This window comes from Eurosta solidaginis, chromosome 2, assembly GCF_040869045.1.
Source record: "Eurosta solidaginis isolate ZX-2024a chromosome 2, ASM4086904v1, whole genome shotgun sequence".
Lineage (NCBI taxonomy): Eukaryota > Metazoa > Arthropoda > Insecta > Diptera > Tephritidae > Eurosta > Eurosta solidaginis.
Window position 1 is genome coordinate 85953856 of NC_090320.1, and position 12215 is coordinate 85966070.

The following is a 12215-nucleotide window of genomic DNA, read 5'->3' on the forward strand; positions in this document are numbered from 1 at the left end:
TCTAAGCTGTTATTAATTATTTGAGCATAGGAATATCCGGTATACGATATACAATATTTTAGTACACCTTCGGATAGCAGTTTTCTTCCACCTATTTTATATTTAAAGTCTGTTAAGATATTAATAACATCATCGGTGGTAATTTCAGCAAACTTTAATTTTGAAAGGTTTCGATGTTATTATTAATTTCAATCACACTGTTTACAAAAAATCTATTTAGACCATTCGCCAGATCGGTTTCGTTTTCAACCAGTATGCCATCCAGTATCACCTTTTTTATCCCTTCGTTATCTTTAGTTTGGTTGACCGTTTGTTTGAGATATTTCCACATTTCTTTAGCATTATATTCATTCAAAATGATTTTATTCTCCATATACTTTATTTTTTTCAATTTGACTAATTTTTTGTAAGACCTATTTATATTTTTATATTCATCCCACTCTCCAGTTTGTAACGCACGCGTGTACATATTGTATTTATATTTATTCATTTGTGCCAATTCTCTATCATACCATTTATTCATTAACTTGATATGCACTTCTTTCTCGTAGGTTAAACTTTTAATTCGACTTTTACATCAATTGATAAGTTTATAGTAAAGTTGAAGTTAAATGATCTAAGGACGCTTATTAAAATATCACTATTATATTTGTCCCATGCTATGATTTTTTTGGTCAGTCTCATCTTGTATACTTTGGACGTTTTAATATTAAATTTTATTGTTTCATGATCAGATATTTTGTATTCCTGCAAATTATTACAGAGAATTTCATCAGAGTTTGAAAATAATAGATCAATTTTCGATTCACTTGTATCTGTGATTCGCGTATTAAATTCTATTTTTTGGCTCATCCCCATCACAGCAAATATCTCATTTAATTTAGTACTATATGTTGAAATGCAGTTCATGTTAATATTAAAATCACCGACTACTATATTATGGTTACTTTTTTCATATTTATCAATTAGAATTTCATTTAGGTATTCAACAAAAGCTGCATAACTAGTGCTCGGCGAGTGGTACAGAACTCCAATCTGCCACTTTTTATCAACCTTCTTCAGTTTTATTACAATGCACCAAACGTTTTCATTTATGTTATCATTATAGATTACTTTAACATCAATTGTACTGTGCACATAAACTAACACACCTCCTGTGTGCCTACTATGGGAATCACATCTTATCATTTTATAGGTTGCTATTTTTAATTCATTGTCTAGAATATCTTTGGTTGTACAAGTTTCAGAGCACAGTATGATGCCTGGTCTATGAACTTCCGCCAACACTTCCAACTCTGATTTGTTAGCTACTAGGCTATTTATGTTTAAATAGATGCATTTAAAGTCATTGTTGATGTCCTTTGTGGATCGTTTTTGGTACTTTGATACTCTACGTTGCATCCAGGTGAGCCAGTGGCCTGATTGTTAGTTGCTATTATCCTAGCCTTTGTTTTTTTACATTTAAGTGTTTTAAGTAGACAGGGCAATGTCTGCTATTGCAAGGGTGATTGGTATCAAGCCCTAGATTTAATTTCTCATTAGCCCTAATACAATTTATGCACATGTTTTTTGGTTGATCCTTGCACTCCATGGGTTTATGTTTACCCAAGCATTTGCTACAGACATCTTCATTTTTGCATTCAATAGCTTTATGGTTGTATCCTTTACATTTAAAACACATTGTTATATCAACACCATCGTATGCTTTGCACCTTTCCCATCCTATATTCAGTTTATCTAATTTTAACGCTTCAGTGAATATTTCCACATCCACCTCAACTATTGCATTATAATAATTTTTGTGACTAACTTTAACATTATATTGCTTAATAATTTTTACTTCACCCTGTTCAAAGCGTTTATTTTGTTTTCGTAGACATTCAGTTAATTCATCACCATTCTTTTCAAATTGCATACCTGTTATAAATAGTCTTGGTTTATATTCACGAGGTATCTTTATCTCATATTCATTGCTAATTTCTTTGTCCATTATTTCTTTTATTTTGTCTCTTTCATTTTCATCAACACTATCGATCACCATAATACCATTATTACCAGCTTTAATATCTGTTATCTTTAGTTCCTTAGTATTAATTTTATTGTATAAATCTTTCTTGGTTTTTTCACACGATTGTTTTACTTTCGGTTTAACAATAATAGGAGTACGTTTCTTTAATTCAGGCACTGTAGTAACTTTGCTTTTGTTTTCATCTTTTTTTATTATTATTTTTCATTACTTCTGCATATGACAGCCCTTTTTCCATATTATTACTACTAATTTTCTTTATTTCGTTACATACCTTTTCATTGTCTTTACCGATTATTTCAGTTTTATTTTTCACTTCTTCTATCATTTCATATACGCTTTTTATCTCACCAATTTTTTTCTCAAACAGCTTTTGTGATCTTTCCATAGTTGCTACTCTTTGAGTATATCGACCCTCTACAGCTTCCAATAATGCCTTTATTTCATTTTGGCTTTTCTTCATCACCTCTTCAAACTCATATTTATACTCATTTAATATTTGTATTGTTTTTCTTCACACTCATTTGCATTTCTTGTAGCACCAAGTCTACATTCTGAATATATGTAACACATTCATCACACATAAATCGTGCCATAGGTTTTTCCTCAAACATTTTAACACAATATTTATCAACACCTGCACATGCAAGGCTTAAATGGTACACTTTATTACACACACCCTCGCATCGTATACCTGTCTCTCCTCTTATAGAGTGATTGCATTTCGCGCACATACCCATTTTGCTTTTGCCTTATTTCGATTTACTTCACCGTTTATTAGTATATGTATGTGTTTAAATTTGTTTATTAAATAAATTTATTTGAGTCTTTTTTCTCAAAGTTAACTCCTATTATATTAGGAATTCAATACCGTATTATTACATTATTTGTTATATTTTGTGAAGCGCGAACAAAACACTTTATTTTGCACAACTTTTTATTAATTTTTTAAAATGTTTTACCATAATTTTCCTGCTCGAAAAATGTGCAAAAGGTTTTCACGTCTGCTCACGTCAACTCTATACAATAGTGGAATATTCTTTGAGCAAATACCCAAGACATGTGGCGTAAAAATAGTGTAACAATCATTATATCCCGCCCAGAAAAAAGAGCGTCCCAACAAGCGTTTAGGAAACATGCATTAAATTTTTGGAAGTCGCAGGACTGAAACTTAAAGGATATTCTGTTGTCTAATTTAAACGCAACAAACTCGTAAAATTCGACCTTCACACAACGGAACATGATGTCGACCAGCAGGTGAAATAGGAAAAAAACATTCGGATATTGTTGTATTGATATTTGTACTAACGAAGGCGAGATCGATAATTCTATTAAGTTGTTAGTTAAACTATTAATTTGAATAAGATCAAGACTTTCGATATTGTCGATACAATAAGATTCAGTCGCCGAAGTAATATTAGTTGGTATCAAATAAAATTTAGGGTAGCTTCCACACCATGCTACATTGGGAAGATTGAAGTCGCCAAGAACGCATTTCCCGCTAACTTATTATGCAAAATATTTACAATGTTATCAGTATGTGCCTTATAAATATCAGATGTACTGCCAGGAGGTATATAAGATTCAATAATATATAACGATCCGTAGGTTGACGAACCGTTGATGCATATACACATTTGATCCAGGATAGTATCAGGATTATTTAGATTAAATTCAAACGATCTCAAGCTACGATGCACAGCAATTAGTATACCGCCTCACTAAAAGACGAGGCTCTGGCGACCCCAAGCTCCTCATGGAAATTTGGGGTGGGGAGGGAGGGATGGCCTGAAGGTTTATTGTGGTTTCGGGCTAGTACCTTAATGGTGCTGTATTACCGGGGGTACAGGATCTGTATCCGGCAAAAGACCATCACATCGATAACACTCCCCAAAGCCTTAGGGGAGTAACCTAATCGCTACAACAAGAACAACAACAACGCCGGGAAAAAAGCGTTTCAGGCGAAAATTCGTGTCCACACAATGGACATATAAATGACAACGATGGTCATCCTACAGAAGGCGGAAAAAAATTTTTATCTCTGTCCGGCGATATTTGCAGTTGAAGTTGGCGATTTTCATGTGATTGTTGTAATGTTGTGCCGCAAATGCAGGAAGGTCTTATGCGCAAAAATACTATGAATCCCACGGGTCATTTTGCAGTTTTTCGTTAATATCTTTTGAACAAGTTAAAACTTTTATTTACCGCCTTCGGATTATTAATACGTAGCGTATTAGCAGTCGACCCCTGTTCTAGACTTTTACCAAAAATGTTGGGTGTCAAGAGATATTTGCAAAAGAAATTGAAATTTTTCATGTGGTTGTTGTAATTTTGATGATTTTGTTGTACCCCGAAGGCCGCCAATGTAGAAAAGTGTTCTGCGCAAAAATACTATGGATCACACCAGCACTCGGTGCACTCCGGGTCATTTTCGTTAATATCTTTTGATAGACGCAAAAATTGCTAACCGTTTTTGGATTCACGATTCTGGGACTTTGGCACCCGCCCCGATATTTTTGGCATGTATTAAGAGTGTCATGCCGTTGTTGTTGTAGCGATAAGGTTAATCCCCGAAGCCTTTGGGGAGCGTTATCAATGTGATGGTCCTTTGCCGGATACAGATCCGGTACACTCCAGTAACACAGGACCATTACAACAACAACAGGACCATTAAGGTGCTAGCCCGACCATCTCGGGAACGACTTATATGGCCACATTAAACCTTCAGGCCATCTCTCCCTCCCCACCCCAAGTTCCATGAGGGGCTTGGGGTCGCCAGATCCTCGTCTGTTAGTGAAGCGGGATTCGCCGCCGAAGGTGATGTTAACAATTGGTTTGGTGAAGCTATATATTGCGCTTCACAATCCCTTGAATTCCCGTCGTATAGAATTACAGGAAAAGACGATATTAATTGTGTCTGGATTATTGTTGCCGATGTCAAAACCCATATTTTGGCATTTCGGTAACGTTTTACAAGACGGTGCACCACCTAATTTTTATCAAAAATTATGAAATGTGGTATCAAAAGACGCGTCTCGGCCTGCGTTTTAAGAACCCGAAAGGGGAAATCACAAACTTTATGTGTCGAAATTTATTTACAAAAAACCGTAAAATGACCCCGTGATGGTCCGAAATAGTGGGCCCGATCCATAGTTTTTTTACACAGAACACCCGTCTGCGTTGGCGGCCTTCGGTCGCGATTTTTAAAAATAACCCTGGGTGGGTCCGACACCGGTCTGGGGATCAAAACTAAAAGCGCGCCGAACACCTTTCTGCGTTAGTATGTGTGTGTGTGTACAACAAATCTGGCAAAAAAAACAACCACATGAAAATTTGAACCGTTTTTTTTTTGCTTATATCTTTTGACAGAAATAATAATTTAAATTTTCGCTTGCGGATTCTAAAAACGGAGGTTGTTGTTGTTGTTGTTGTAGCAATGCTCGCCCCACCCAATAGGCACGACCGATCACAAATTGTCATCAATATCCTCTAACGGGAGTCCAAGGAAACTTGCCGTTTCAACAGGGGTGGACCATAAGGAAAGGGGTGTTAGAGGCGTTGGTTCCACATTACAATTAAAGAGATGGTTGGTGTCATGTGGGGACACATTGCAAGCAGGGCATACATTTTGTATGTCGGGGTTGATTCTGGATAGGTAAGAGTTTAACCTGTTACAGTATCCAGAACGAAGTTGAGCAAGAGTGACACGCGTTTCCCTGGGGAGTATGCGTTCCTCTTCTGCGAGTTCTGGATATTTTTCTTCAAGTACTGGATTCACCTGGCAATTCCCGACATAAAGGTCCGACGCCTGTCTATGGAGTTCACCAAGGACCTGCTTGTGTTTTTCCGCTTCATACGGCTGGGTTCTCAGGTGCCGTATTTCCTCAAAATGCTTACGGAGATGACTCCTTAGGCCCCTAGGCGGTGCTGGTTCGTCAATCAGATGTCTGTTGGGATGCCCAGGTTTCTGGGTATTCAACAGAAACTGTTTGGTCAGCATCTCATTTCTCTCCCTGATGGGGAGTATTCTCGCCTCATTATGCAGATGGTGTTCTGGGGACATAAGAAGACAGCCTGTGGCGATTCTGAGAGCAGTATTTTGGCAGGCCTGTAGTTTCTTCCAGTGGGTGGTTTTTAGGCTTGGCGACCATATGGGTGACGCGTAGCACGTAATCGGCTGGCTAATTGCTTTGTATGTGGTCAAGAGCGTTTCTTTATCTTTTCCCCAGGTACTGCCAGCAAGGGATTTGAGGATTTTATTACGGCTCTGAATTCTTGGAACAATTGCAGTTGCGTGCGCACCAAAATGTAGATCCTGATCAAACGTCACACCCAAGATTTTGGGGTGTAGGACAGTCGGTAGCGTAGTGCCATCGACGCGGATGTTCAATATGGTCGACATTTGGGGCGTCCATGTTGTAAATAAGGTCGCGGAAGTTTTAGACGGTGACAATGCCAGGTTTCGCGAGGCGAAAAAACTGGAGAGATTAGGGAGATAGCCGTTTATTTTATTGCATAGCTCATCGATCTTTGGGCCTGGGCCTGTGGCCATTATTGTGCAGTCATCGGCGTAGGAAACGATTGTGACTCCTTCCGGTGGTGAAGGTAGCTTAGATATGTAGAAATTAAACAAAAGCGGGGATAGGACACCACCCTGTGGCACCCCTTGTTTAATTCTCCTTTGTTTTGATGTTTCGTTTCTGAATTGCACCGATGCCTGCCGACCACCCAGATAATTTGCGGTCCACCTTTTAAGACATGGGGGAAGGGTGGACCCTTCCAGGTCTTGCAGTAACGAGCCATGGTTGACCGTATCAAAAGCTTTTGATAGGTCTAACGCTACGAGTACTGTTCTATGGTGGGGATATTGATTCAAACCGCAATTTATCTGGGTGCTAATGACATTTAGCGCGGAGGTAGTGCTATGGAGTTTTCTGAAGCCATGCTGATGAGGGGCTAGCTGCAAATGTGCTTGGAAATAAGGGAGCAAAATGGCTTCAAGCGTCTTTGCCACTGGCGATAGGAGATATATCGGACGATATGACACCTACGTTAGCTGGTTTCCCAGGCTTTAGTAGCGGGACCACCTTGGCCATTTTCCATTTCTCGGGTATGACAAAGGTGGAAAGAGACAGGTTGAAGACATGCGCTAAGTATTTGAAACACTCTTTCCCTAGGTTTTTAAGCATCGGCATGGCTATGCCGTCTGGGCCCACTGCTTTGGATGGTTTAGCGCGACCAATGGCGTCCTCAACCTCTCTAGCGGTGATGGTAATTGGTGACGCGCTGAGTTTGTGTTTATGTGCGTGTCTATTGGCTCTCCGTCTATCTTTGTCGACCGTAGGATGCATTATATATTGTCGGCAGAAAGCGCTCGCGCATTTTTTCGCATCCGACAGCACCTTATCGCCAAAGGCGGACTTTACGGTGGACCAAAGTTTACCTACACCGGTAGAGAGGTTACAACCTCTTAGGTGCTCTTCCCATTTCGCCCGCTTGTGTTCGTCCACAAGCAATCTGATGCGTTGGTTTATATCCCTTATTTGGGGGTCGCCTGGATCAAGCTGTCTTATAAGGTCGCGTTCCCTCGCTAAGCTCGCGGCCTCCGCCGGGAAGTGGGGCCGTATTTCGGGAATTCTCCCGGCGGGAATGAAGTGAGCCGAGGCGGATTCAATGACCTTACGGAAGGCACGCTCCCCTTGGCGGGCATCAGTCGGGATAGGGAGGGCAGCAAAGCTGCTGTCTGTTGCAGATTTATATTCTTCCCACTTTCCTTTTTTGAAGTTTATGAAAGTGCGTTTTTCGGTGACGATGAAGTCGGCAGTACGCTCGAACGAAATAAGTATGGGCAGGTGGTCGGATGCCAATGTTACCATCGGCTGCCAGTTGACGCAGTTTACGAGTTCTGCGCTCACGATTGAGATATCTGGCGAGCTATGACAGCTTCCTACCATACGTGTGGGGGCGTCTCCGTTTATTGTGCAGAACGTCGTTTCGTCTATTTGATCCGCCAACATCTCACCCCTACTGTCCGCCCGCAAGTTTGAATGCCATAGGTCGTGATGGGCATTGAAATCGCCTAAGATAATGCGATTGTTGCCAGTGAGTAAGGCCTCGATATTAGGGCGGTATCCACTGGGGCAACAGGTGACAGGAGGGATGTAGATGTTGATGATTTCTAGATTTGCATCGCCTGACCGGACAGATAGGCCTTGACGTTCTAAGACATTGTCACTGCGGTCGATGCCCGGATCAAATATATGATATTCCACAGAGTGGTGTATAATAAACGCGAGGCCGCCTCCATTTCCGCTCTCGCGGTCTTTCCTGTGGACATTATAACCAGAGCAGGTCTGCAATGCAGATCTTGCTGTGAGTTTAGTCTCTTGAATCGCAGCAATGCGGATGTTGTGCCGCTTCATGAAATCGACTATCTCCGTAATCTTCCCAGTTAGTCCATTACAGTTGAACTGCAGAATTCTGAAGTGCATGAGGGGTGACGCCGCCACTCTAGGGGTAAGTGAGGGGTGACTACGCCTAGGTTGTGGAAGGCCAGGACGCAATTGCTGTTGTGGCCTTGGGACTGGGCGGCCTTGAGCAAGCATTGGGGTACCCGGATGATTTGGGTTTGCGACCTGGCAACATGGCGCGATGAAACCCGTCGGGGGGTTGCCGTCGCGGAGACCAGAACATCTAGGAAAGTGGCACCACCCAAGGCAGGAGCTGCATTGAGCGGATGTCGCAAACCTATATATTCTGTGCTGGCAGACGGTGCAAACGGAGGCAGGGACTAAGAGTCTGTTTCCCTGACCTGCACGATTGCTGCCAGAAAAGAGGGGGGAGAAGAAGACGGGGGCAGGGGCTGATGCTCAGCATTGCTACCAGCTCTACTACGAAGGTAGTAGTTATGAGTGGTATCAGCTGTTTGAGTTGTTGGCGCCGTGGGGCGCGAGCAGCAGCGGGTACTTGTTGTGGCTTGCTGAGCAGCGAAGCTGCTGGAAGGTAGTGGGGATACGCTTAGGCGTAGACTACGGGACGCCCTTGGGCGTGAGCAGCAAGGAGCCACAAAAGATTTATTAAAGTTACGTGGACGTCGGGTTTTGCGATCAAGCCCAGAACAACCTGTCCGATGGAACCATCCCTTGCACGAGACACACTGAACAGAGTATGACTGTCCTAAAAAGACTCTTTTCTGGAAAATGCAGCAAACCATTTCTCATGACCGGGGTCAGGAGACGGACCCGGATTGGGTTCGATACCTTCCCGGAGTAGGAGAATATGTAGCAGTCCTGCTGCAAGGAGCTGCTGGGAGGATGACAATTTGTGGGAGGGACGAAACAAATTAAATGGGTGTGTGTGTGAAAAACGGAGGTCGAGACGCACAGTTTTGTAAAACGTTACCGACATTTCTCTGGATATTTTTGGACGCGTCTTAACAGTATACCTTATATTTCCCTAAAAACATAAGCACTGCAAGAACTTACTGTTGCGAGAGCACTCAATCTCTACTAATTGCCTCTGAAGTTCCGCAACAACGAACTTTTTATATTCATAACCGGCACAGGTTAGCGCCTTCATCCAGGTCTCCATACTTTCTTGCGTATCTGCACTTAATACATAGGTACGATTACCATTGAAAGCTATCTCAAAACAATACTGTTCACTTTCTTCTGACAATTCTGTAATAATATTTATTAATGAACAACTTCCGATTAACAATAACCATTTTACGCATCTTACCTATTGTACATCCTTCTACAATTATAAGACCTAATGGTTCCTTCTCCCCTCTTTTTTCAAAATAAAATAGCAAATTCCCTTTCAACACAAAATATCTTCGAAGGAAAGCCTTATTGACCTCACCTCTTTTATTTAAAAAACCTTCACAATCATAAGGCGGCGTAGTAGCAAAAACACACAAGTTCTTCTCGTTTATTTTCATGGTGCAGTATTTTTAACTAAAACACTTTCAAATGTTCTTATTCCCTTTTAAGCATGGTATAACATAACAAACCATGCACCTAGAGTAGAGATGGATTTTCACTCGATTTTAAACCGATTCAATCGACTTTTGTTTAACCCTTCTAAAAGGCGAGTACTCTATAAATAATGGAAGGAATACTCCTTTGGGAGAATAGGACTGATCCAAATCTAATCTGTATTCATACAAAAAATGTGCTCCAATTAACATTGCGATGTCCTAGGGAGGAGTAGGTGATACCACTCTCGCTTTGTTTGTGAGTATGCCATAGAGTACATACGTGAGAGCGCTTTCCAAAGTACTTTCACTCTTGTACTCCATGGAGCACCCAAAGAGGATCATATGCCAAAGTACTAAAGAGGAATTGTGCCGGAAAGAATTATCGAAGTGAATTTAATTTAAAATGAAAGTAAATGAAGAGGGGCAATACAACTTTTATATTTTATACCACGAATATTCTTATGTTATTTAGATTTTCGTGAATAAAGAAACTAATATTTCTCTATATATACTATAGTATGTATACATAAAACCGTGCGCTGTTGCATTTTATCAGAGTTGCCAAAGTAAAATTTTATTATTAGTTATTTGCATGCAATATTTTACTTTTGGCAACTCTGTTCGATCGTCATCGTGTCGTGATCACTGTCTTTAAAAAACGAGCTATGATCGGCTGATGGTGGTCCGCAAACGCAATGCAAAGGAGTATTGTTAGAGTACTCCAACATGAAGAAAATGGAACACGTAATCCAATAATTTTTGCAGGGAAGGAATGAAACCACTTGTTACGTTCCAATGAAGCGTGATCCACGGGTTGGATTTTATATAAGGTGCAACGATTTTCAAACTTTTGTTGATTTGTAGGGTAGAGGGGTCCTAAAAATCACAAAATTATCATCCGCAACTCTAGGAAACTCCTAGTTTATGAAATATAAGCTTTTTAATTTCCAAATTTAGTAAAATTTTTACTTAAGTTCTGCACTTAAAATTCGGGTCGCACATGTCGATAGCGGTATCAAAAGACGCGTATTTGCGTCAAGAATGAGAATCCGAAAGCAGAAACTATATTTTTGATCTCGTTTCAAAGTTATTCGCGGAAAACACGTCGGTACTATTGTCGCTTTTTTCGTTGTTGCAATTAAACAAACGAAAACAAATGATTCCCCTCGGGGTTTAACTTGGTATTAAATGAAAGAACGAGTTCTCCTGATCACAATTATATATATTTTAAAGGTATTTTGGCATGGCGTAGTCCAGGGTTATTTTTTATAAGCGCGGCCGAAGGCCGCCTATGCAGAAAGGTGTTCTACGCAGAATTACTGTGCATGGCGCAGCCGGTGTTGGATCGGCTAAGGGTGTTCTACGCAGATGACTTGAGAAAAGCAAGTGTTTAGGTCAGGACCTAAATATTTTTATACTTCAAACACGGCCACTCTAATACATAATTTATTTATGTACTGCACACCCACATACTTACACATTCATGTATATTCACATATATGCAACACTAATGCGGCAATTACCCACCGACGTGTGCCGTACGTACGGACGTTGGTCGTACGAAACACGTTTGACCGAACCCTCAAGCCCGTAGGAATCAATGTGTGCGTCTGTGTACATGTACATAAGATATTTGTGTGTGTATTGTTTACAAGTAAGCACTGTTGCCATTGACCATTTTGTATGCATGCTTATGGAAACATCAACTTTTTCCAATTTAATTTTTGATGTTGCAAAAGGCTGGAATTAATATTAAATAAAAATAAATAGATTACATATATATAATCTGCACTTTTCCATAATTATTTCGAATTATTTTCACAATTTTTCAAACTTTAAATAGGTGTTTTTGCATAAAATTGCAAACGGTCAAAAATTAGCGCACAAAAGTTTACTAGGCAACTCTGTCTAGTGAGAGAGAGATCAGCTGATACGTTCACACGGAAAAAATCAAAATTGTTTTGATTTCTACGTTCCGGGCTACGTACGTACGGGCGTTGCACGTCGGTGAGTTTTCGTTTACATTGCACACTCATAAGATAGGTCGTGTCAGCTGACACGTTTTTGGTACGTACGTTTGTGAGTAACTACCGCATAACCACGGCTTAACACGGGTAACTGAGTTTTCCATCAGATAACAAATATCCATTGGAAAATCCCCGCACGATCTCCGGTTCGACAACACGGATATCACTATCCATTTTCTGT

The 12215-nt window shown here is 40.4% G+C and overlaps 1 protein-coding gene across 4 annotated transcripts in view; it reads right to left on the reverse strand.

The window, feature by feature from the left end:
- The window catches only part of IPIP (Inositol phosphatase interacting protein), a 245389-nt gene extending 234891 nt beyond the window's left edge, over positions 1-10498 (reverse strand). The window contains exons 1-2 of one of the 4 annotated variants that reach the window (XM_067765977.1): positions 9767-10498; positions 9511-9705 (exon numbers count right to left, since the gene is read on the reverse strand). In XM_067765977.1, the coding sequence (XP_067622078.1) occupies positions 9511-9705; positions 9767-9968 (397 nt within the window). In that variant the 5' untranslated portion in view covers positions 9969-10498. The remainder of the gene's footprint in view (positions 1-9510; positions 9706-9766) is intronic. The other 3 variants (XM_067765975.1, XM_067765976.1, XM_067765978.1) reach the window with 3 other exon arrangements.
- Between the last annotated feature and the right edge of the window lie 1717 nt (positions 10499-12215).